The sequence below is a fragment of the Eretmochelys imbricata genome, chromosome 7, assembly GCF_965152235.1.
Source record: "Eretmochelys imbricata isolate rEreImb1 chromosome 7, rEreImb1.hap1, whole genome shotgun sequence".
NCBI classification, from domain to species: domain Eukaryota; kingdom Metazoa; phylum Chordata; order Testudines; family Cheloniidae; genus Eretmochelys; species Eretmochelys imbricata.
In genome coordinates this window covers 125,780,655-125,805,655 of record NC_135578.1, presented here as the reverse complement: position 1 = coordinate 125,805,655, position 25,001 = coordinate 125,780,655, and the positions used below count along the sequence as shown (strand labels likewise).

The window sequence follows — 25,001 nt, the reverse complement described above, 5'->3', positions numbered from 1 at the left end:
GATCCTCTGGGAACATGTCCACACAGCGAGTGGCAGCAAGCGTGGAGCCAGGCTCAGGCTAGCTGTACAAATGTAGCCTAAAAAAGGGGGTGGGCTCAGTCTGTACAGCTGTTTTTAGCGCCCTAAGAAAAGGAGGACTTGTGGCACCTTAGAGACTAACCAATTTATTTGAGCATAAGCTTTCATGAGCTACAGGGCTGTGTGGACATATCCATGTGATCTGAGTTCCAATGGCCAGGGGGCTGTTCTGGGGTAAACCAGCAGGAGGGACCTGTATTTTGTGGCACTTGGTATTGACCTAATAGCTTATGAGAGAAAATAACTCCAGGGAGAGACAGGAGGGCAGCACAGCGGCTCCTAACTGTATAAACCCAGGGGCAGATGCTGGGGCCTCTGGGTGCTGCTGTGATACAAACATTGAACAATGTTATTGTGCTTGTCAGTAATTTGGGCCTGCCCTCTCTACCAAGCAGAAACACTAAGCCTGAGGCCTCAGAGTTCAAAGGTAGGGTTGGTGCTGTGTGCATCCTACTGGGGCGCTGAGGCCTTGTTGGTGTTGAGGAGCGGGGTACAGATGGGCAGACCCCCTCCAGTTGAGAGACCAGGTGCAGGCTTCACCCCGTGGGTGTATCTTGGCTAATGTTCTCATTCTACTAAATCTCCTTTGTTTTTTAGAAAAGCCTGGGTTCAGGCATAGTGAGGGACAGAGGCAGCTTACTTTATAGATGATCTGAGCTGAGCTTGATCAGCTCCTGAGGGAGTGCCTTATGACATCTGCAATCAGAGCAATGGAAGCAGGCACCTCCTGCACCTCCTCTCCCTGCTACAGGATGTCTGACAGAGTGATGCCAAAGCTGATGCGTTATCCTTCACATGCTCTAGCCTCTCCTTGTGCAAGCACCTTCTCCTCTGCAGCTCCTGACAGGTAGAGCTACCTTGCTCTACTCTTTTCTAGTTCTAGTTCCTATCCTGTCCTCATCTCTGTAGCATCTTTGTGCCTTCCAGTCATTCGTTAAGCAAAGTGACTTATGTCTGTCATGTGAGGTTTGCCATGTTTCCATGGCTTTCAAATTTCTGCTGAAAAGAACCACTCTCCTGCCCCCCCCTTGCCACTGCCTCTCTCTCCTTGGCTTCTGTTACAGTCTCTGTCTTTACCTCTGACAAAGATAGGAGAGAGAGTGTCTGCCCTACACAACTCTCCCAAATACAGTCACTTTGTACCATACGGCACAATCTCACCCCATCTACTCCTCCTTACTCACTTCTCTGCTTCCCATTGTGCTGTGTGTCACATTTCAACTTCTCGTCTGCACTTTGAGTGCAGAAACTGCCTACATCTCTGAGCTGGCTGGTGTCTGCTTCCCACACCCCTGTTCTGCCAATGACAGCAGCTGCAGTTGTCTCAGTTTTTGTCTCCAGTGTAACCTTCCAAGATCTTTTTGTCACCAAATTCAAATCTCTTCTATAAACCTGCTTCTGAAATAGTTTACAAAAGGAGCCTGTTTGCAGTTTAATTACAGGTGGCCTGCAAAGGGATTTGAAAGGATTGGGCTTGGACTCTTGTGTGACGGAGAGGGCAGCCCAAAGGGGTTTTATTCTCATTTATTGGTTTCCAGCTTTTTTTAACCTGAAAAATATTATTACTATAAAGAAATATGGCTTTATTGGAGGATCAGTGGGAGGCCTCAGAGGTATTTTGTTGAGCTCTTTGTGCTAATAAAACTAACAAAAACAACAAAAAACCCCTAGACTAGAAATCTTCTCTTTCAGCACAGGTTTTCTGTGTTGTTTTGTGAGGTCATCATGTATGCAAGCTACCCTGTCACCACAGAATCCTCCAGCCTTGACAGTACTTAAGTACTGGAAAAACAAGCAGAATTTTATTGTATTTATTTTTACAGAACCTTTTCGGGATCCTACGTCTATCATAAAAGGGAAGAAATGGCACAAGCTCAGTTTTTTTTCCTTTGCAGGTTCCTGTTGAAACAAGTAGTATTAACCATCCTGCTGAAGGGCAGCTGGGGGTAGTTTATTTTGTGGAAGTGTCGGTCACAGCTCTGTAGCAAAGGGTGGGTGAAGATTTCTCTCTGAAGTTTGAGATCCCTCTGTATCTCTCACATGTTAATGATTGAATTGAGTCTCCAGATCTAGCACATGCTCTTCGGGGATAGTTGGACTTTCTATAATATTGTTATGGTAAAATATTTGCTCACTCTTGCAGAGGAAGCACTTAGAACTACCTTTCTCTAAGATTTTTCCCCAACAGCCTCAATTCACCACCCCCAATTAAAATACCAGGGTCCCCACAAATTGCAAATTTTCATGTATGTGTCTTTCTCCCTTACATGTCTCTGAGAGAGGCCACTGTTTAAACTGTGCAATTATGTTTAACCTACAAGGTGTTATCCCTGTTAGGTACAGGTATTTTTTCGTGAGAGCACCCCGATGTGCCATGTGCTTTCCAGATATTCAAGAAGGAAGGAGAGTCCCTGCCCTGAGAAGCTCAAAGTTTAGAGATAGACCAAAGCCAGGGGAGGGAAGTAACAGAAAGTGATTGTTATACAAACCATCAAGATTTGCTGTGGGCAGCACAGTTCTGTTTGTTATAACTGAATGAATATCACCAAAGAAAAGCCAGAGGAACTGCCCAGGCCTGTTAGCTACTTCTGTGCGTGGACATGACTTCCCTAGTTCCTGGCTACAGCTGCTCTCCCCACGTGCCTCTGTGATCCTCCATTCACTGGACTTAACGTTTATTTTTAATAGTTAAATATTAATAAAAATGGACATTGGTAAAACAAAGTTGTTTAAAACTTTGGCAGGGGTTAAGGGAGTGGGGAGATGTGGTGGGGCATGAAACTAGTGAGTCTGGCTGAGCAAGAGGGGTGGAGAACTGGTGTGGGCAGCATGGCTGTGTGACCTCATTGTGTGGAGCTCAGAGTTCAACGTGTGACTGGGATGTGTACACTGTGGGCGGCTCTGTGAAGGGACTTTGTAATGAAGATGATGTGTGTGAGTACACTTGCTGCCTTATGCTTGGCTTGGAAGTTAATGTTGCCTTAACTAGTTGTTTCCTACATTTCCAGTGATTGTGTCACTTGAAAATGTATTTGGGCAAAATTATAAAAGCTTTTTGCTATAATTACTTGTATTCCAGTACCACCTAGCAGCCCAGCCAAAAGCAGGCCCCCAGTGAGCTAGGAGCTTACAAACTGAGTAAGAGACAATCCTTGCCCCAAAGAGATGACAGTCTCAATAGACAACGCTGACAAAGGATTGGAAATGTCCCAGATCACATAGCAGAGCTAGAAATAGAAGCCAGTTCTCTTGACTCTCATTCCAATGCCCCATCCACTGGACCATGCTGCTTCCCAATGGACTCCATCCAAAATCTAAATGAAAAGTCAAGCAATTAGAATTAGAAATGCTCTTGCAAGTGTAATTCATATTGCAGGGGCTCTAATACCCTATCAACCTCCAGTGATCCCTTTACATAGCTGCCTTGTCTCTTAAGTACTGGGGCCCCATGTGTCTGTGAGTGTGTTAGTCTTCTAGCAAAAACAGGGTAAACAAAACCCATATTTCCAATGTACAAAAAACTCCATTAATTTTATCTACATCCATCCTAAAGAGGCTAAAAAGGGCACAAACTCATTTCATCATCCTCTTTCAGGTCACCCTCCCTCTGAGTGGTGGCTTCTTTGAGTAAGGGTCTAACACTCATCTTCTCCCTTGCCTTTCCCCAAAAATGGTGAATCCATTAATGAAAATTTCTTGTCTGGCCTCATTTCAGATGCAAAGAGAGAGGCTGAGGGATGTGGGAAATGGATCTGAAATCTATGAGTCACTGTGCGGCAGAAACGTGACAAAGTCTCCACTACCCCTTTCCGCTGTATAACCTGGTTTGGTCCAGTCTGGACAGATGGCACCAAACAACATTGTAACCAGGTTAAAAGCTGCTGTGCTTTGCTTCAAGTCTCTAGGAATCCCTGTTGAGGTTACAGGGACAAACCATCCCGATGAGTCGAAAGAATAGTAAATATGGCAGGCGTCCGGCTTGGCTTAACGGTGAAATCCTAGCGGATCTTAAACATAAAAAAGAAGCTTACAAGAAGTGGAAGGTTGGACATATGACCAGGGAAGAGTATAAAAATATTGCTCGGGCATGTAGGAATGAAATCAGGAGGGCCAAATCGCACCTGGAGCTGCAGCTAGCGAGAGATGTCAAGAGTAACAAGAAGGGTTTCTTCAGGTATGTTGGCAACAAGAAGAAAGCCAAGGAAAGTGTGGGACCCTTACTGAATGAGGGAGGCAACCTAGTGACAGAGGATGTGGAAAAAGCTAATGTACTCAATGCTTTTTTTGCCTCTGTTTTCACTAACAAGGACAGCTCCCAGACTGCTACGCTGGGCATCACAAAATGGGGAAGAGATGGCCAGCCCTCTGTGGAGATAGAGGTGGTTAGGGACTATTTAGAAAAGCTGGACGTGCACAAGTCCATGGGGCCGGACGAGTTGCATCCGAGAGTGCTGAAGGAATTGGCGGCTGTGATTGCAGAGCCATTGGCCATTATCTTTAAAAACTCGTGGCGAACCGGGGAAGTCCCGGATGACTGGAAAAAGGCTAATGTAGTGCCAATCTTTAAAAAAGGGAAGAAGGAGGATCCTGGGAACTACAGGCCAGTCAGCCTCACCTCAGTCCCTGGAAAAATCATGGAGCAGGTCCTCAAAGAATCAATCTTGAAGTACTTGCATGAAAGGAAAGTGATCAGGAACAGCCAGCATGGATTCACGAAGGGAAGGTCATGCCTGACTAATCTAATCGCCTTTTATCATGAGATTACTGGTTCTGTGGATGAAGGGAAAGCAGTGGATGTATTGTTTCTTGACTTTAGCAAAGCTTTTGACACGGTCTCCCACAGTATTCTTGTCAGCAAGTTAAGGAAGTATGGGCTGGATGAATGCACTATAGGGTGGGTAGAAAGCTGGCTAGATTGTCGGGCTCAACGGGTAGTGATCAATGGCTCCATGTCTAGTTGGCAGCCGGTGTCAAGTGGAGTGCCCCAGGGGTCGGTCCTGGGGCCGGTTTTGTTCAATATCTTCATAAATGATCTGGAGGATGGTGTGGATTGCACTCTCAGCAAATTTGCGGACGATACTAAACTGGGAGGAGTGGTAGATACGCTGGAGGGGAGGGATAGGATACAGAAGGACCTAGACAAATTGGAGGATTGGGCCAAAAGAAATCTGATGAGGTTCAATAAGGATAAGTGCAGGGTCCTGCACTTAGGACGGAAGAATCCAATGCACCGCTACAGACTAGGGACCGAATGGCTAGGCAGCAGTTCTGCGGAAAAGGACCTAGGGGTGACAGTGGACGAGAAGCTGGATATGAGTCAGCAGTGTGCCCTTGTTGCCAAGAAGGCCAATAGCATTTTGGGATGTATACGTAGGGGCATAGCGAGCAGATCGAGGGACGTGATCGTCCCCCTCTATTCGACATTGGTGAGGCCTCATCTGGAGTACTGTGTCCAGTTTTGGGCCCCACACTACAAGAAGGATGTGGATAAATTGGAGAGAGTCCAGCGAAGGGCAACAAAAATGATTAGGGGTCTAGAACACATGACTTATGAGGAGAGGCTGAGGGAGCTGGGATTGTTTAGCCTGCAGAAGAGAAGAATGAGGGGGGATTTGATAGCTGCTTTCAACTACCTGAAAGGGGGTTCCAAAGAGGATGGCTCTAGACTGTTCTCAATGGTAGCAGATGACAGAACGAGGAGTAATGGCTTCAAGTTGCAGTGGGGGAGGTTTAGATTGGATATTAGGAAAAACTTTTTCACTAAGAGGGTGGTGAAACACTGGAATGCGTTGCCTAGGGAGGTGGTGGAATCTCCTTCCTTGGAAGTTTTTAAGGTCAGGCTTGACAAAGCCCTGGCTGGGATGATTTAACTGGGAATTGGTCCTGCTTCGAGCAGGGGGTTGGACTAGATGACCTTCAGGGGTCCCTTCCAACCCTGATATTCTATGATTCTATGATTCTACTTTCTTATCCTGCACTGGCTGGTCTCGCTGAAAGGACAGACGGATTTGTTGTAGGATACTGGTCTGGCTCTGCCAGGCTGCAGATTCCTCAGCGTGCTGCAGCATGGAGCTGGGATTTCTTCAGTAGGGCTCTGGGGAAGTTGCTAATCTAGGAACTGAGATGCAGTTAGGTATTGACATGTGTCACCTGCTCCGGTTCCGGGAGTGGGGGTGAGGAGTGCCTTGACAGGGTCAGGTAATTGCCTAGCTTTCTCCTCATATTCGTACAGGGGGCCCCAAGCCTGCCTGGGAGGGGTATCTTGCTGCTGCTGAGCTGAGTCAGGAATTCTGTGCTCTGTTTCAGCCCTGACCTCTGCTAGGGTGAAGTCTCCATGTTTGTTCAGTCCTGGGCCTTCCCTTCCTCTCCTGCACTGCCTTGAAGGGATTACCCAGTTCTGAGGTGAGAGGGAAATAGTGCTTGGCCAGAAGTCAGGGATAGTGACTCATTGCAGATATCAGGCGGAGTGCAGCTCTCCCTAGAATTTGCTTTTCCTGCTGCTGTGTCGGGCACAAAGAGGAGGCTCTTGGGCGGAAGCTTGGGGGAGTTTTGTTTTCACCTTTAAATCCAGAGGTTTAGATTCTGTAACATCTTCATTAATGATCTGGATGATGGGATGGATTGCACTCTCACCAAGTTCGCGGATGACACTAAGCTGGGGGGAGAGGTAGATATGCTGGAGGGTAGGGATAGGGTCCAGAGTGACCTAGATAAATTGGAGGATTAGGCCAAAAGATATCTGATGAGGTTCAACAAGGACAAGTGCAGAGCCCTGCACTTAGGACGGAAGAATCCCATGCCCTGCTACGGGCTGGGGACTGACTGGCTAAGTGGAAATGGTAGGAGGGAGAACAGCACAATAAAGACAATGGATTTCAAGAAGGCAGACTTTAGCAAACTCAGGGACTTGGTAGGTAAAATCCCATGGGAAACAAGTCTAAGGGGAAAAACAAGTGAGCACAGTTGGCAGTTTTCCAAAGAGACATTATAAAGGACACAAGAGCAAACTATCCCACTGCGTAGGAAAGACAGGAAGTATGGCAAGAGACCACCCTGGCTTAACCAGGAGATCTTCAATGGTCTAAAACTCAAAAAAGAGTCTTACAAAAAGTGGAAACTTGGTCAAATTACAAAGGATGAATATAAACAAATAACACAAATATGTAGGGACAAAATTAGAAAAGCCAAGGCACAAAACAAGATCAAACTAGCTAGGGACATAAAAGGAAACAAGAAAACATTCTACAAATACATTAGAAGCAAGAGGAAGACCAAGGACAGAGGAGGCCTGTTACTCAACGAGGGAGGAAAGACAATAACAGGAAATGTGGAAATGGCAGAGGTGTTTAATGACTTATTTGTTTTGGTTTTGACCAAGAAGGTTGGTGGCAATTGGATGTTTAAAATAATGAGTGCCAGTGAAAATGAGGTAGGATCAGAGTCTAAAATAGGGAAAGAACAAGTCAAAAATTACTTAGATAAGTTAGATGTCTTTAAATCACTAGGGCCTGATGAAATGCATCCTCGAATACTCAAGGAGCTGACTGAGGAGATATCTGAGCCCTTAGCAATTATCTTTGAAAAGTCATGGAAGATGGGAGAGGTTCCAGAAGACTGGAAAAGGGCAAATATAGTGCCCATCTATAAAAGGGGAAATAAGGCAAACCGGGGAATTACAGACCAGTCAGCTTAACTTTTGTACCCGGAAAGATAATGGAGCAAATAATTAAGCAATCAATTTGGAAATGTCTAGAAGATAATAAGGTGATAAATAATAGTGAGCATGGATTTGTCAAGAACAAATCATGTCAAACTAACCTGATAGCTTTCTTTGACAGGGTAACAAGCCCTGTGGATGGGGGGAAGCAGTAGATGTGGTATACCTTGACTTTAGTAAAGCTTCTGATACTGTCTCGCATGACCTTCTCATAAACAAACTACGAAAATGCAACCTAGATGGAGCTACTATAAGGTGTGTGCATGACTGGTTGGAAAGTCGTTCCCAGAGAGTAGTTATCAGTGGTTCACAGTGATGCTGGAAGGGCATAACTAGTGGGGTCCCGCAGGGATTGGTTCTGGGTCTGGTTCTGTTCAGTATCTTCATCAGTGATTTAGATAATGGCATAGAGAGTACATTTATAAAGCTTGTGGATGATACCAAGCTGGGAGGGGTTGCAAGTGCATTGGAGGATATGATTAAAATTCAAAATGATCTGGACAAACTGGAGAAATGGTCTGAGGTAAATAGGATGAAATTCAATAAGGACAAATGCCAAGTATTCCACTTAGGAAGGAACAATCAGTTGCACACATACAAAATGGGAAATAACTGCCTAGGAAGGAGTACTGCGGAAAGAGATCTGGGGGTCATAGTGGATCACAAGCTAAATATGAGTCAACAGTATAATGCTGTTGCAAAAAAAGCAAGCATCATTTTGAGATGTATTAGCAGGAGTATTGTAAGCAAGACACAAAAAGTAATTCTTCTCCTCTACACCGTGCTGATTAGGCCTCAGTTTGAGTATTGTGTCCAGTTCTGGGCGCCACATTTCAGGAAAGATGTGGACAGATTGGAGAAAGTCCAGAGAAGAGCAACAAAAATTATTAAAGGTCTAGAAAACATGACCTATGAGGGAAGATTGAAAAAAATGGGTTTGTTTAGTCTGGAGAGGAGAACACTGAAGGGGGACATGATAACAGTTTTCAAGTACATAAAAGGTTATAAGGAGGAGGGAGAAAAATTGTTCTTGTTAACCTCTGAGGATAGAACAAGAAGCAATGGGCTTAAATTGCAGCAAGGACGATTTAGGTTGGACATTAGGAAAAACTTCCTAACTGTCAAGGTGGTTAAGCACTGGAATAAATTGCCTAGGGAGGTGGTGGAATCTCCATCATTGGGGATATTTAAGAGCAGGTTAGACAAACACCTGTCAGGGATGGTCTAGATAATACTTAGTCCTGCCTTGAGTGCAGGGGACTGTACTAGATGACCTCTTGAGGTCCAGTTCTTCTAGATGTGAGTTTGCAGCAGGTGGTCAGCAAGCAGGCACTCCTGGGGCGAGACAAGGCCAAGGTCCTGGAAAAATTAATAATACATCTGAGTCTTGTTATGGAAGAAACAGAGGTGAAAGTAAGCCGGGTCGTTCCGGTGCGGCCTACTGGCAAGAGCCTGTGCGCCACAGCAGGGCAGATCGGCTTCCCCAGGTGGCAATTTAAAGGGCCTGGGGATCCCAGCAGTGGCTGGAGCCCCAAGCCCTTTAAATTGTCGCCAGAGCCCTGGGGAAGTGGCCTGGGTGGCTCCTGCCGCAGCTACCGCCGCCTGTCCTTTAAATTGTCCCTGGAGCCTGCCGGAGCCCTGGGGTAGCTGGTGTCGGGGCTCTGGTGGCTATTTAAAGGTCCCAGGGCAGTAACGGCGGCCAGAGCCCTGGGCCCTTTAAATCGCTGTCTGAGCCCCCCAGCTGCCACTGCTACCCCGGGGCTCCAGCAGGGGGCTTGGGTGGCGATTTAAAGGGCCCGGGGCTCCCACTGCTGCTACCCTCCGGAGCCCTTTAAATCGACAGCCGAGCCCTGCTGCTGGAGCCCCAGGGTAGTGGCAGCCGGGGGCTCCAGCAGTGATTTAAAGGGCCAGGGGCTCCCAGCTGTCACTACTGCAGCAGAGCCCTGGGCCCTTTAAAGCTCCGCCAGAGCCTGGGGCCCCGGGGTAGCAGGGACAGCCGGGAGTCCCTGGGGCTCCGATGGTTATTCAAAGGGCCTGGGGCTCCGCTGCGGTAGTGGCAGCTGGAGCCCCGGGCCCTTTAAATTGCCTCTGAGCCCCGGGGCTCCCAGCCGCCTCTGCAGCTGGCAGCTCCAGGGTGATTTAAAGGGCCTGGGGCTCCCAGCTGCTGCTACCATAGTCCCAGCCCCGGGCCCTTTAAATCTTGATTTAAAGGCCCTGGGGATGTAAAGGCCCCGCCTCTTCCGGTAGAACCCTAAGTCCTTTAAGTTACTTTCACCCCGGGAACAAGTAAACTTCACAGGTTGGTTTGCTCCCTTCAAACAGATCAGCACATTGACTGAGCCCACAGAGAAAGACACAACAAACACTCCTGTGTTCAGGGAAGAGTCCCAGCGCATTCCAAAAAAGGGACAGCTTTTCTCAAATGCTGAGACCTGAAGTTTCATGGTGCTTGCAAGGGTGTAGTTTGCAATGCTGAAAACCTTTGTGTGCAAAGAAATAGCATTACTTCTGGAAGCCCCAGTGAGATATCTGATGTAAATGGGAATAAGAGCAGGAAGGCCTTGGTGCTGCCTAGTGATGTGCACAATCTTTGCTCAGATTCTCCAGAAATCCTGGGAGCAGTTTTTGGGCTCACAACTCCCCCATTCAATGGCTCCTGTAACCCAAAAGAAAATTGTTAGCAGATGAGAGTTTGAACTGTGGTGAGACCAAATTGTCACTTAATTGAAAATATGGACTTCCCCCCAGCTCCCTTAGACTTCTCACATTATTAGTTTGTCACATTTTACCATTCCCCTGAAATTCTGGTCTTGCTCTTCCCAAGGAGCTGTTACTTTAACCATTTTTTTGGGTTCCTCAGCAGCTGGGTGAGAACACCCCTCTTTCCTCACACAGCTGAGAGAGACATGAGATGGCTGGGATTTTATTGGCAGCTTTGGCAGTTGTTTCATGCTTCCTTCAATTGTGGGTGCTCTCTTTAAAGATCTTGTTTGAATAAATACATGTTAGTGGATCAGACATGATGTGCAGAGCAACACTCGCCCCCAGTGCCACTTGGAGGTTGAGCAGAGGAGTGCAAGTTGACTTTCTTCCAGGCATTCCCCTTTCATAGCACAGCTCTGCCGCGTGGTGGTCTGTCCTTTCAGTGACTCAGCCCTCCAGACAGGTCACATTTTCAAGTCCACTCCTTTTGGGGTAGCAGAGTCCAGTAATGGGGAGGTCTTTAGGATTAAGCAAGGTATTCAGGGCTTCCCCCTTGGGTTGGGGGTCTCATGGTCCTGGACCCTTGTATCTTCATAGTCTTTCCCCATCTAGGTTCCCCCAAGGGATAAACTTCCGTAGTTATCCCTCTCGAGGGGTTGGTAGGGGAGCCTGGACCATCCTCTACACTAAGCTCCAATCCAGAGCCCAGCTGAGTCCTGCACCCTAGGTGGCTATGTGGCTGCCTTCTTGGATCACTTCCTACCACTCCCCTCTCTTTCCACAGGGTAAAATAAATATCTAAACACACAAATCAAGTCTCTGACCTTCAAAGAGTCACAGGTCCCTTCTTTGTAGGCTTGGTCAGGTCACTATCATAGAAATGTGGGACTGGAAGGAACCTCAGTAGATCATATGATCCAGTCCCCTGGATCAATATTATCTAGAGACCATTAGTGACAAGTGCTTGTCTAACCTGTTCTTAAAAGCTTCCAATGACAGAGATTCCACAACCTCCCTAGGTAATTTGTTCCAGTGCTTAACTACCCTGACAGGAAGTTTTTTCAAATGTTCAACCTAAATCTCCCTTACTGCAAATTAAGTCCCATTACTTTTTGTCCTATCCTCAGTGGTTAAGGAGAATAATTTATCACACTCCTCGTTGTATGGACATTGTATATTCTTGGAGACACTTACCATGTTCCCCATTCAGTCTTCTCTTCTCCAAACTAAACAAACGCTGTTTTTTCAATTTTTCCTTGTAGGACATGATTCCTAGAACTGTAATCATTTTTATTCTCCCCTCCGAACTTTTTTCAATTTGTCCACATCTTTCCTGAAGTGTGGTGCTCAGAACTGGACACAGTACTCCAGTTGAAACCTTATCAGTGCTGAGCAGAGCAAAAAAATTACTTGTGGTATCTAGTGTACTACACTCCTGCTAGTACATCCCAGAATGCTGGTCTCTTTTTTGCAACAGCATTACATTGTTGAATCATATTCAGTTTACAATCTGCTATAACTCCCAGATCCTTTTCTGCAGTACTCCTTCCTAGGCAGTCATTTCCCATTTTGTATTTGCAATTCTAATTCTGTCCTCCAAAGTACTTGCAACCCCTCCCAGCTTGGTATTGTCCACAAACTATATAAGTGTACTCTCTATTCCATTATACAAAATATTTATGAAGATATTGAACAGAACCGGCCTGAGGATAGATCCTTGCCGGACCCCACTTGATATTCTCTTCTAGCTTGACTGTGAACTATTGATAACATTTCACACAAAGATGGACTACAGGCCGTCAGGAACAGTATCCCCCGATAATGTCACAGCAAACCTGATGGCTGAACTTTGTGACTTTGTCCTCACCCATAACTGTTTCACATTGGTGGACAATATATACCTTCAAATCAGCGGCACTGCTATGGGTACCCGCATGGCCCCACAGTATGCCAACATTTTTATGGCTGACTTAGAACAACGCTTCCTCAGCTCTTGTCCCCTAATGCCCCTACTCTACTTGCACTATATTTATGACATCTTCATCATCTGGACCCATGGAAAAGAAGCCCTTGAGGAATTCCACCATGATTTCAACAATTTCCATCCCATCATCAACCTCAGCCTGGACCAGTCCACACAAGAGATCCACTTCCTGGACACTATGGTGCTAATAAGCGATGGTCACATAACCACCACCCTATACTGGAAACCTACTGATAGCTATTCCTACCTACATGCCTCCAGCTTTCACCCAGACCACACCACATGATCCATTGTCTACAGCCAAGCTCTATGATACAACTGCTCCAACCCCTCAGACAGAGACAAACACCTACAAGATCTCTATCAAGCATTCTTACAACTACAATACCCACCTGGTGAAGTGAAGAAACAGATTGACAGAGCCAGAAGAGTAGCCAGAAGTCACCTACTACAGGACAGGCCCAACAAAGAAAATAACAGAACGCCTCTAGCCATCACCTTCAGCCCCCGACTAAAACCTCTCCAACGCATCATCAAGGATCTACAACCTATCCTGAAGGACGACCCATCACTCTCACAGATCTTGGGAGACAGGCCAGTCCTTGCCTACAGACAGCCCCTCAACCAATTTGCAAATTAGGTACAATTAACTTAGGCTTGAATAGAGTCTGGGAGTGGATGGGTCATTACACAAAGTAAAACTATTTCCCCATGTTTATTTTCCCTCCCCACCCCCCACTGTTCCTCAGATGTTCTTGTCAACTGCTGGAAATGGCCCACCTTGATTATCACTACAAAAGGTGGTCGTTGGGCCCCCCCCCCCGCTCTCCTGCTGGTAATAGCTCACCTTAAGTGATCACTCTCGTTACAGTTTGTATTTTACACTGAATGCATCTGATGAAGTGAGCTGTAGCTCACGAAAGCTTATGCTCAAATAGATTGGTTAGTCTCTAAGGTGCCACAAATACTCCTTTTCTTTTTGCGAATACAGACTAACACAGCTGCTACTCTGAAACCTGTTGATAACTAGTTACTCTCTGAGTGTGTTTTTCTAACCACTTGTGCACCCACCTTATAGGAAGTTCTTCTATGCTATATTTACCCAGTTTGCTTATGAGAAGGTCATTTGAGACCGTATCAAAAGCCCTACTAAAGTCGAGATATATCACATCTGTTGCGTCCCCCCATCCACAAGACTTCTAGGTCCTTACAAATTGATTGTTTGATTATTTGCTCCATTATCTTTCCGTGTACTGAAGTTGAGCTAACTGGATCGTAATTCCCTGGGTTGTCCTTACTCCCCTTTTTACAGATAGGCACTATGTTTTCCCTTTTCCAGTCCTCTGAGATCTCTCCCGTCCTCCATGAATTTCTCTGAGATAATCACTAATGGCTGAGAGATCTCTTCAGCCGGTTCCTTAAATATTGTAGGATGCGTTTCATCAGGCCCTGCTGACTTGAAGACATCTAACCTGTCTAAGCAATTCTTAACTTGTTCTTTCCCTATTTTAGACTCAGATCCTGCCCCATTGGCACTGATGTTCACTGTGTTAGTCATCCAGTCTCTGCTGACCTTTTTGGTGAAAGCTGAAACAAAAAAGACATTTAACACTTCAGCCATTGCTGCGTTTTCTGTTGTTCTGCTATTGCCAGGCCTCAGACAGCAAGAGCTCCTGTGGAATTTCTTCCCAGGAGTTCAGAGTGCAGGTCAGCTCACCTGCACTGTCTGCCTGCCACTGAGCTCCTCAGCCAATCCAAGCTTTGCAGGTGCATTGAAACACAGTTCCTAAACCCCTTCCTCTCCAGGGTACACCCCATCACACATGGATACTGTGTTCTATTATTACGGACATTGTTCGATACATAGCAACAGAGGAATTGCCATACTGTATCAGAGCAGTGGTCCATCTATCTGGGCATTTATATGGCTCACATCTGCGCCTCTTCCCCCTGGTGAGGTAGGGAGAGGAGTTGTTATCTGCATTTTACAGATGGGGACCTGAGGCACAGCGAGTGGAAGGGACCTACCCAAAGCCTGACAGAGAGTTGGTGGCAGACCCAGGAACTAGAGTCAGAGAATTTAAGGCCGGAAGGGACCACTAGATCATCTAGTCCAGTGTTTCTCAATGACCAGTCTGTGGACTGGCGCCGGTCCCGGAGATCTCCCTGACACAGGTTAGGAAGGCAGCAAGCCGGTCACTGGTATCAAAAAGATTGAGAAACACTGGACCTAGCCTGACCTCTTGTATGTTGCAGGAATGGAACCTATAACCTCCAGCCCAGTGCACTCCAGATACTTCCTGTCATAGCTTCTGACCACAACCAGCGCCAGCTGCTTCAGAGGAAAGTGCAAGAAACCCCATACGGGCCTGTTATGGAATCATATGCCCATGGGGGAAGTTTCTCTCTAGTGCCCATCTTTTAACTGGCTGGCTTATGTTCTGAAGCAGGAAAGTTTAGTATACCCTCTTCTAATTTTAGCCTTTCTAATGTACCCGTGTACATTCATATTCTCGTTATAAATGTCTCATTTTTTTCTGTCTCTCACTAAGATCCTGACCTCAGTGGTTGGTATCTTGTGGCAAGGAGTTTCACCGTCTAATTATAAGTTGTAGAAAAATATTTCCTTCTACCAGTTTTAAATGTATTGTCTTTCAGTATTCAGAATGTCCAGTGTTCTGCATTGGTTTGTATTTTTATGGTGCTGTTCCGTTCTCTTTGTGGATTATATTGCTATACATTGTATCACATTTGCTGTGAGTTTGTCTCACTGACTTTTTACTTTGCTACATGTTAGTACAGAAATGTTTGATAAATGTGTTATAGAGCTGTGGGAGCAGTGTGGTCACATGAGGTACAAAAGCACTATCCTGTTGGGACATCTCTGGTCCCGTCCCCTTCCTGTAGGCTATAGAGGGACTGTTCTCTTCAGTATTTTTCCCATTGCTTTCTAGCTCAATTTTAAAGGCCACCTGCAAAGGAAAGGACGATTTGGTTAGTGCCCCTTTTTAGCTGCTTTATGGTGAATGCAGGGGCCTGGAATGTTGTGGAGGTTACATTTTTTCCTCTGATACAGAAATTTTAGTAAATGAGGGTTGGGAGTTTGACTAGTCCAAAAATTAGTGGTCAGTTGACCAGTCAAATATTGGTCAAATAATGTCAAAAACAGTCAACTATTTTAAAGATTAATTTATTGGAACAGTAACAACAGTAACAAAAAAGAGAGAGGCCAAAGAGGAAAAGAAAAAACAGCCCTCTGAGCGACATAAGTTACACGAATATAAGTGCTGTGCTGGCAGGAGAGCTTTTCCCACTGACATCGCTCCCGCTGCTCGTTGGGAGTGATTTAATTACGTCGACAGGAGAGCTCTCTCCTGTCAGCACAGAGCGTCTCCTGCTGACATAGCGCTGTCCACGCTGGCCCTTCTGACGGCGTAACTTAGGTCGCTCTGGGGTGTTTTTTCACACCCATGAGCGTCATAAGTTTTACTGACAAAAGTGCTGGTGCAGACACAGCCTGAGTTATTTTAACTCAGAAAAATGCAAAACAAAGTGAAGTGAAGCTCTTAAAAAAGGGGTGGCACCATCATGCAATCAAACAAGTAGGCTGCTGCCAACATCAGGACATTCTTGCTGGAATATTTGACGGTATTTGACCCTGGTCAAGTAATAGGTCGTCAATTGACATTATTTGATTGGTCAAATTATTTGACTTGCCACTCCTAGTAATGACAAATCCAGACTTCCACAACCTATGTTGCAGGATGCTTTGGATGACCCAGAGATGTGCCTTGGGAACCTTCTTAGCCCTTAGTTGAAGGGATGGGGGTGTTGAATCCTTAACAAAGACCTCTTGTCTCCTAAGTAATTGAGTTTGGAAGGTTTCAGAGTAACAGCCCTGTTCGTCTGTATTCGCAAAAAGAAAAGGAGTACTTGTGGCACCTTAGAGACTAACAAATTTATTTGAGCATAAGGGCTTTCGTGAGCTACAGCTCACTTCATCGGATGCATTCAGTGGAGATGCATTCAGTGGATGTTCAGGATTGAAAGCCCTGCCAGGCTGGATCCAGCCCGCGGGCTGTAGTTTGGTCCCCCCGCTTTAAGGTAAAGATTCTGTCACAGGTATTTTTACTAAAAGTCAGGGAGAGGTCACAGGCAATAAACACACATTCATGGAGCCCATGGCCTGTCCCTGACTTTCACTAAAAATACCCTGGGGTGGGAGGAGACTAACAGTCAGAGCGCTGCAAGGGGTTGACCTCCTGCAGCTGCTCCAGCCCCAGGGGGGCTGACCCAACCACTTCAGCCCTTTGGCCGCTGCTTCAGCAGCCCCGGGGCTGACTGCTGCTCCAGCCCTGCCCCGGAAGACGTCACGGAATCCATTACCTCCATGACAGAATCATGTCCTTAGTAATACCCTTTAGCTGCATCCATGTGACACATCTGTTGAACACATTTACACATTCTTCTATTTAAACGGGCTCCAGTTATCCCATCATGAACCACCCTAAATAATTCTTCATCCTCCTTCGTGCTTACAGATAGTTATCATGTCTCTCCTCCCTCCCCCAATCAGGATGTAGATGAGTAGCACATAGCTTTGTTGTTCGTTCTGCATCAGTCTGTCCCTGCAGCCCCGAACTTGTGTCTGGTACGTGTCCCTGCATTTCCTCAGGTCCCCTGATTTCTTTCTGGTATAAAATTGCCTTCCATTTTATGTGTTGTATATTATTTGTATTGAAGCATGCCTACTAGACCTTGTTCCACTGTGCTGTGAGCGCTGTACAAACATATAATGAAGAGAGAGCCTCTGCCCCAAAGAGTGTATATGGGAAGGATAAGATGAGACGGCAGGTCAGTACAACAGCCAGACAAGCCATCAAAGGTGACTGATTCTGGTTAGTGTGATAAGGAGCCATCACAGCACACTTGCTCATTGTTGAGTGTTATGCAGGCGCTGTGGCAGAGCTGAATGTTAAGAGGCAATTTGGAGGACGGGATGTGGCTTTGTGGATGTCTGCAGGGAGCTTGTCCTCTGTTTGAGGAGCAGCATGGGAGAAAGCAGGATGATGCATGCTGGAAACTGTAGTCACCCTGTATGCTCTTACTGCCCTCTAGACAGAGGCTGGCGTTACTCTCTGTTGTTGTCGATGCTGCTGTATGACATTCCTGGAAGCATCTGTTTAATTTCCTGCCCGCTCTCACTCTTGGGTTTCCCCTGCAGCCCACCCACGTAGTTTGATTCTCGTTCGGATGCACATTAGGGTTTGTGCTCCTTGGGGCCACGTGTTGGGCGTGTCTCCTGGGCACACTTGGCCTTTTGGACGCACTAAGCAGGCTCCTTTTTTGAAAATTCTCTTTGAAGGGAGAGACCGAAAACTCTCCAGTGCTCAGGTTTCCTGCATTCTGGCTCGGTGTGTCTATGAACCTGTCCCCGTTCTGTGCGGCCCCTGCCAGCTGTGAGAGCTGCCGAGGCCCTTTGCTGGGTGGTGCGTGTCTTTTCCTGTGTGCTGGCTGTATGGGAGAGCCTGGGATGAGGAGAGACATGCCAAGGCAGCGTTCTGGCAGAACACAAACTCTGCATTGTTCCTGTGAGGTGATTTGCACTTGATAAATAAAGCAGCCCCGTCAGCAGAAAGTGTTGCCATGGCTGGGTTCTCCTCTGCATCCAAAGGCACTGCTGCAGACCTGGGGCTCTGGGGGGAGCCTCTGGCTGGTCTGGGCCCTCCTGCTCTCTGAGGTGCAACCCTGGGGTATGTGTGGGGAACTGCTGGCTGATCCGGGCCCAGCTGCTCTCTGAGGTGCAGCCTTGGGGCGGTGGGGGAAGCTGCTGGCTCGGGGTTGGGGCCCTGTTGCTCTCTGAGGTGCAGCCCCGGTGTGGTGTGAGGGAGCTGCTGGCTGGTCCGTGGCCCACTGCTCTCTGAGTTGCAGACCTGGGGCAATGTGGGGAGCCGAGGCTGATCTCGGCCCCACTGCTCTCTGAGGCATAGTCACTGAGAGCTCCTTTCTGGTCCCCAAGTCAGAGGATCCCTTCCAGTTCCTCTCCTGAGGGCTCAACGGCCATAGGCTGGGATGAGAGGAATGCTCTGCTCAAGCTGCAGGTTCATCCCTTGGGCTTGGGCGCGTTACAGATGCCTTTAGAGAAGACTGTTGGATGCAAAATGGAGCTGAGTCAGACGGGGGGGTCTCAGCTTGCAGAGTCATTTCCAGCAGCACCCCTGAGTTGTGCGGCCCGTTGCAAGCAAGGGGAACTGGTGCAGTGTGTGCATGTGCCCGCCTCACTGGGTGTGTTCCCAGGCATGTTTCTGCAAGGAGGGCTCGGGGCCTGGCCCATGTTTGCATTGTGTATGTGGCCGTTTCAGCACCAGTCTCCAGAACGCAAGCTGGGGTCTCGCTGCTCCCTCCCCGGTACCAACCCCAGCCGCTGGGAGCAGGCAGTTTGGGGGCCATCTCAGCCTGTTTGTGCTGGCACCCTTCCTACAAGGGGCACTGTGGAGCCGCATGGAGAATAACTGCCGCTACAGGCCGTGGGAGCTTTCATCGTTACTGGCGTGTCCCACTCTGTACAGGACCCAGTCCCAGCCACGTCTGCCCAGAGATCACCGTGTATAGTACGTGTCAGGGGACTATGCCAGGCCAGGCCACGAAGGGCACACAGGGGGAACGACAGGGCGACATTTTCCTGTTGGTTCCTTGAAGGTATTGTGATTGGGGAGAGTGATTGGGTGGACTGGAATGGGGAGGGAAATCCATGCCCCAGCTCTTACTGGGGAAATGAGTGGTAGTGCCCTCTGCCCCCCTCTGTAACTCTGATAGGGGGTTGGTGGTGCCCCGTGCCCCCCGTGGCTCTGGCAGTGCACACAGGTGGGTGTTGCAGTGACCTTCCTCTCCCCCGTGGCTCTCGCGCTGCGCGGGTGGGCGTTGCAATGACCCCCCCCATGGCTCTGCAGTGGGTGGGTGGGCGTTGCGGAGCCCCCCGTGGCTCTGGCGCTGCGCAGGTGGGCGTTGCAATGACCCCCCCCATGGCTTTGCAGTGGGTGGGTGGGCGTTGCGGAGCCCCCCGTGGCTCTGGCGCTGCGCAGGTGGGCGTTGCAATGACCCCCCCCATGGCTCTGCAGTGGGTGGGTGGGCGTTGCGGAGCCCCCCGTGGCTCTGGCGCTGCGCAGGTGGGCGTTGCAATGACCCCCCCGTGGCTCTGCAGTGGGTGGGTGGGTGTTGCGGAGCCCCCCGTGGCTCTGGCGCTGCGCGGGTGGGTGTTGCAATGACCCCCCCCGTGGCTCTGCAGTGGGTGGGTGGGTGTTGCGGACCCCCCCATGGCTCTGGCGCTGCGCAGGTGGGCGTTGCAATGACCCCCCATGGCTCTGCAGTGGGTGGGTGGGCGTTGCGGAGCCCCCCATGGCTCTGGCGCTGCGCAGGTGGGCGTTGCAATGACCCCCCCATGGCTCTGCAGTGGGTGGGTGGGTGTTGCGGAGCCCCCCGTGGCTCTGGTGCTGCGCGGGTGGGTGTTGCAATGACCCCCCCCCCGTGGCTCTGGCGCTGCGTGGGTGGGTGGGTGTTGCGGAGCCCCCCGTGGCTCTGGCACTGCGCGGGTGGGTGTTGCAATGACCCCCCCCGTGGCTCTGGCGCTGCGTGGGTGGGTGGGTGTTGCGGAGCCCCCCGTGGCTCTGCAGTGGGTGGGTGGGTGTTGCGGCGCCCTGTACCTCTTCTGTATGACTGTCAGAGGCAACGCCATGTTGCTGCTGCTGTTTATCTGCCTGCAGGTCCCGCAGGCAGCGTGCCCAGTCCGGTGTGTCAGGGAAGCGGTGAGCTTCCTCTCCCGCCTCTTATTTCCTTTCTGACGGGAATTAATTTCCAGCATCTCTCGCTGCTTCTTCCCCATTATCTCCCCCTGAGCTCAGCCCAAGTGCGCTCTCTGGCACCAGGGTCCAGAGCTACGGGACAGGACAGCTAAAGCACTGCGAGCCATCCTTGCTGCAGGGTTTCAGCTCCCCCTTGCAGTGAGCTCTGATCCCTGTGGGATGAGTGAGTGCAGGCATGGGGACCCCATGCGGTCATTAGCCCGTTTTCCTCGGGGAGGGTTTACACCACCCTCATTGCTCTGTCTGTCTCTCTGGCGACTCTATGCTCATTGCCATGAATTTCAGCCTGAGGGACTGAGTCTGTCTGTGTCCTGTCCTGCAGATCCTGAGCAATGGAGGCTGGATCCGTGGTGCGAGCTGTCTTTGATTTCTGCCCCAGCGTCTCTGAAGAGCTGCCCCTGTTTGTGGGGGACATCATAGAGGTGCTGCGGGTGGTGGACGAGTTCTGGCTCCTTGGGAAGAAGGAGGGGATCAGAGGTAAGAGCTAAAAGGTGCTGAGCAGGATCCACAGAGATGGAGGTTTCCTAGGGTCAGTGGTTCTCACCTGTGGTCTGTGGACTATGTCTAAGGCTGTGGTCCCCAAACTATGGGGAACACCTCCTAGGGGGCATGGAGGAACATTTTGTGGGGAGAGCGGCAGGGCCCAGGCCAGCCCCAATGGGGAAGGGGGAGGACGCACCACCCAGCCCCGCTCTCCTCCCAGCCACAGCTGCAAGTCCAGCTGTGGTCCCTGGCTCCTGGCCCCAACCATGGGCCCACTTCTGGCTGCAATTCCCGAGCCCAGGCCTGCTTCCGGGCTCCCGGCCACAGCCACAGCCCTGCTCCTGGCCCCAGTTCCTGATCGTGGTTTTGGGGAGGGCGCGGAACAGGTAAGGGGGGACATGGACAAAAACATTTGGGGACTGCTGGTCTGAAGGGGTCCATGAAAGCCAGACTGAAAACTGAACAGAATTCAACTGTAGGTAAAGACCATAGATTTCCAAAGGGGTCCACGCCTCCATTCAAAATTTTTGGGAGTCCGCAGGTGAAAAATGGTTGAGACCCACTGTCCTAGGTAACTTTGGGGTAGGTCAGTTACCCCATCTGGGTGCATTCCCCCTTGGCCAAGGGCCATTCTGATGGCGAATGCGGGGGCCAGAGCTGTTTGACCAGATCCTGGAGTCTTCTCTCACTTGGGCTGTATCTGATGCTCAAAATGTTTTCCCGTCAGCTTCATGTTGAGTCTTAAACAGTCCTTGTTCTTGTTTTTGTTTGTTTTTCAGTAGCGCTGAGTGCAGATAAATCCTCAGCAGGTGGGAGCTAGGTGCTGTACAACACATAGTGAGAGAGACAGTCCCTGCCCTTACAGGCCTACTGGACAAGGCCATGAAAGGGTGGGAGGGAAACAAAGGCACAGAGAGGGGAAGTGACCTGTGGGTCAGTGGCAGAACTAGAAACAGACCCCGAGTCTCCAGAGCTCTGGTCCAGTGCCCTGCCCGCTGGGCCCTTCTGCCTCTCCATGACAGTCTCTTCAACATCCACCTATTTCTGCTCCTGAAAACTCCCCCTCCCATGGGCCAGTATCCGGACCTGTCTGGATCAGGATGGAGTGTGATTTCATTGGGCTCCTGAAAGGACATAAAGAAAAATTGGAAGCTCCAAAATTCCCATAAAGGGCCATTTAAAACTTTTGTAATCTCAACGGCTCTTTCTCGGTGTAATAACAATATTGAGAGAGCATTCAAGCTCTCAGTCAGATGGGAACCAGATCACCTCAAAATGTGATGATTGTTCTCGTCTAGTTACAAAGTGGGCTCAAATCAACCTTAGAATAGGACTGGAATTGCAGCCTTCTGAGAGGCTACTTCGCCTCCTTTGTAACAGAGCAGTAGCTCCAAACATGCAGACCTCTGCCACTTGGGCTAAAAAACAAAGGTCGACATTAACTCGAATCTGCAGAAGAGCCCTTTTCTTCTCTCTAGGCCTCAGGTGGCCAACAGAGGGCAGTATGTGAGCACATGCACGCGCACACAGCCAGCCTGCTCCTGCCTCTGCTGACATCATTGGCCCCAAACCATCTACAAGGAAAGTCACCACAGCTACTTAATCACAATATTTTTTCCCCTGGGCCCGCATTCTTAAGGAGATATGGCTGTGGAGAGTGTGAAGGGGCAGTAACCAGGTGTGTCCTGCGAGCTCAAAGATGAAGAAACAGACAAAAGTCAATCAGGCTAATTCTTAATGACTTGTAACTGAAAAACCATTTGAATTTCCTGCTTTCTCTCTGAGGATATCTGGCTATTTTCAAACTAATTTTCCAAACCAAAAGTTATAGGGGGCCTAAAATAGACCTTTAGAATGGAGAGGCTGCAACCTACCCATAATAATACTTAACACGGTATGGAAATTAATTAATGAAGCCTCACAATTTGGTGTAAGACAGAGCAGGATTATTATTTCCATCAATGGGGAGGGAGACCCAGGCAGAGAGCAGGGAACAGACTTGGTCTAGGAAGTCAGCAGCAGAGCCTGGACTAGAACTCGGGTGCATATTAGGCCACTGGCACTGCAGATTAAGGATAGTGACACACTGAATTACACTGAATTGGGAAGAACGATGTCAGGGCGTCAAGAGAGCATCCAGCTCATTATCCCTGTGATTCTTCCAGAAAAAAATATGTAAGCCCAACTTTACTGGTTACCAGAACATCTGCACAGGGCGGTTTCCCTCATCATGGTAATCAGCCTGTCGGTATCTGAGCCATATCTCACCGTAGTATCTGAGTACCTGGCTCAACACTGGGGAGATGCTGCGAACTTGTCCTACGGAATTGCAAACTATCGGTCCAATATATGTAGGGCCCTACCAAATTCACGGGCCACTTTGGTCAATTGCTTGTTCATAGGGTTTTTAAAATTGTAAATTTCATAATTTCAGCTGTTTAAATCTGAAATTTCACGGTGTCGTAATTGTAGGGGTTCTGACCCAAAAAGGAGTTGTGAGGGGGTTGCAAGGTTATTGTAGAGGGGGTTGCAGTATTGCCACCCTTTCTTCTGCAGTGCCTCAGAGCCAGGCAGCTGGAGAGTGGCAGCTGCTGGTCGGGAACCCAGCTCTGAGGGCAGGGCCGCCACCAGCAGCAGCGCAGAAGTCAGGGTGGCCGGGTATCGTATTCTGCGCTGCTGCCTTCAGAGCTGGGCCTCGGTCAGCAGCCGCCGCTTCCTGGCTGCCCAGCTCTGAAGGCAGCAGCGCAGAGTGAGGGTGACATGGTATGGTGTTGCCATGCTTCTGTGCTGCTGCGGGCGGGGAGCTGAAGGCAGCACAGAAGTAAGGGTGGCAATCCCATGATCCCCTAAAATAACCTGGCAACCCCTGCAACTCCCATTTGGGTCAGGATCCCCAGTTTGAGAAACGCTGGCCTACCCCATGAAATCTGTATGGTATCGGGTGAGAGCACACGAACGACCAGATTTCACTGTCCGTGACGCGTTTTTCATGACCATAGCGCTTTGTAGCTTCCAGCCTGAGTCTTGCCATCTGATCTGTGTGTGCAGCACCCCAGGGGGCAGGTCCGATTGCAGGATTGGGGCCTCTTTTTATAACCAGTACATCCTGATCCTGACATGGGGCTTCCCTGTCATAAGACAGAAGATGGAGGCTAAAGGTTATATGTTTGCTTTCCCTGTCTGGGTGTTGGTGACAGTGAGATCACAGTATGCATCAGATGAAGTGAGCTGTAGCTCACGAAAGCTTATGCTCAAATAAATTGGTTAGTCTCTAAGGTGCCACAAGTCCTCCTTTTCTTTTTGCAAATACAGACTAACATGGCTGTTACTCTGAAACCAGTGAGATCACAGTAATTCAGATGGGCTGCTCATTGCCCTGGGGTATTGGTTGGTCTGTTGGGCATGCAGGGTGGAGGGTACTGTATTTTTCTTTAAAAACTAATAAAGAACAACATTTTCAGAAATCCTCAAGAGCGCCTGACTTCCAAACCCATGGTCATTCCTGTGGTCCATGGAGCCAGCCAGAGGGGATCCTGGGGATGGGTGGGACTCTTTCCCACACAGAGGAGGGAAGAGTCTGAGTGATGGTGGGGCTGGAGGTGAGGTAGATCCCAGGGGAGGCTGGGTGGTGATGGGGGCGGGGTGGATCTTAGAGGAGTTGGGAATGGGGGACACAGTCTGGGCCCCTGGGAAAGGGGTGACCATGTGCTGACAACTGCTTCTCGTTCTAGGGCAGTTTCCCAGCAGTTTTGTGGAGGCAGTGGATATTCCCAGTTTGAAGCAGGGGGAGAAGCTGTTTGTCTGCACCAATGACTTCACGTCCCAGGAGCCAGGGAGCCTGTCACTGCAGAGAGGTAACCTCTGCTCCCTCCCTTTGGCTCCTGCCCTCCCGCTCCCCTGTCCTGTCACTCATGTGCCTTGGGAAACAGAGGGAACCTAGAGCAGCTGAGAAGGGGTTTCCTAACAGCTGTGGATTCTAGGTCCATAGGCTGCTTTGTGCTCCTGCCCCTGTGCACCTGCGGGACTCAGGCCAGCTTTGTACCCTGTGTCCTGAGTTCTGCATGTCCTGCCCCCGCCCCCCAATACACATGCGCTGCACTGGGGTGGCCCCCCAACCCTGGTGTCTCTGTGGGGCTGGGCCAATACCATATACATGTGCCGCAGGTGCCCCACCACT

The 25,001-nt window shown here is 49.1% G+C and overlaps 1 protein-coding gene across 1 annotated transcript in view; it reads left to right on the top strand.

Moving 5' to 3' along the window:
• Positions 1-25,001, top strand: part of DNMBP (dynamin binding protein) — an 82,697-nt gene that overhangs the window by 5,662 nt on the left and 52,034 nt on the right. The window contains exons 2-3 of the mRNA XM_077823394.1: positions 20,664-20,818; positions 24,556-24,678. Of these exons, the coding sequence (XP_077679520.1) occupies positions 20,674-20,818; positions 24,556-24,678 (268 nt within the window). The 5' untranslated portion in view covers positions 20,664-20,673. The remainder of the gene's footprint in view (positions 1-20,663; positions 20,819-24,555; positions 24,679-25,001) is intronic.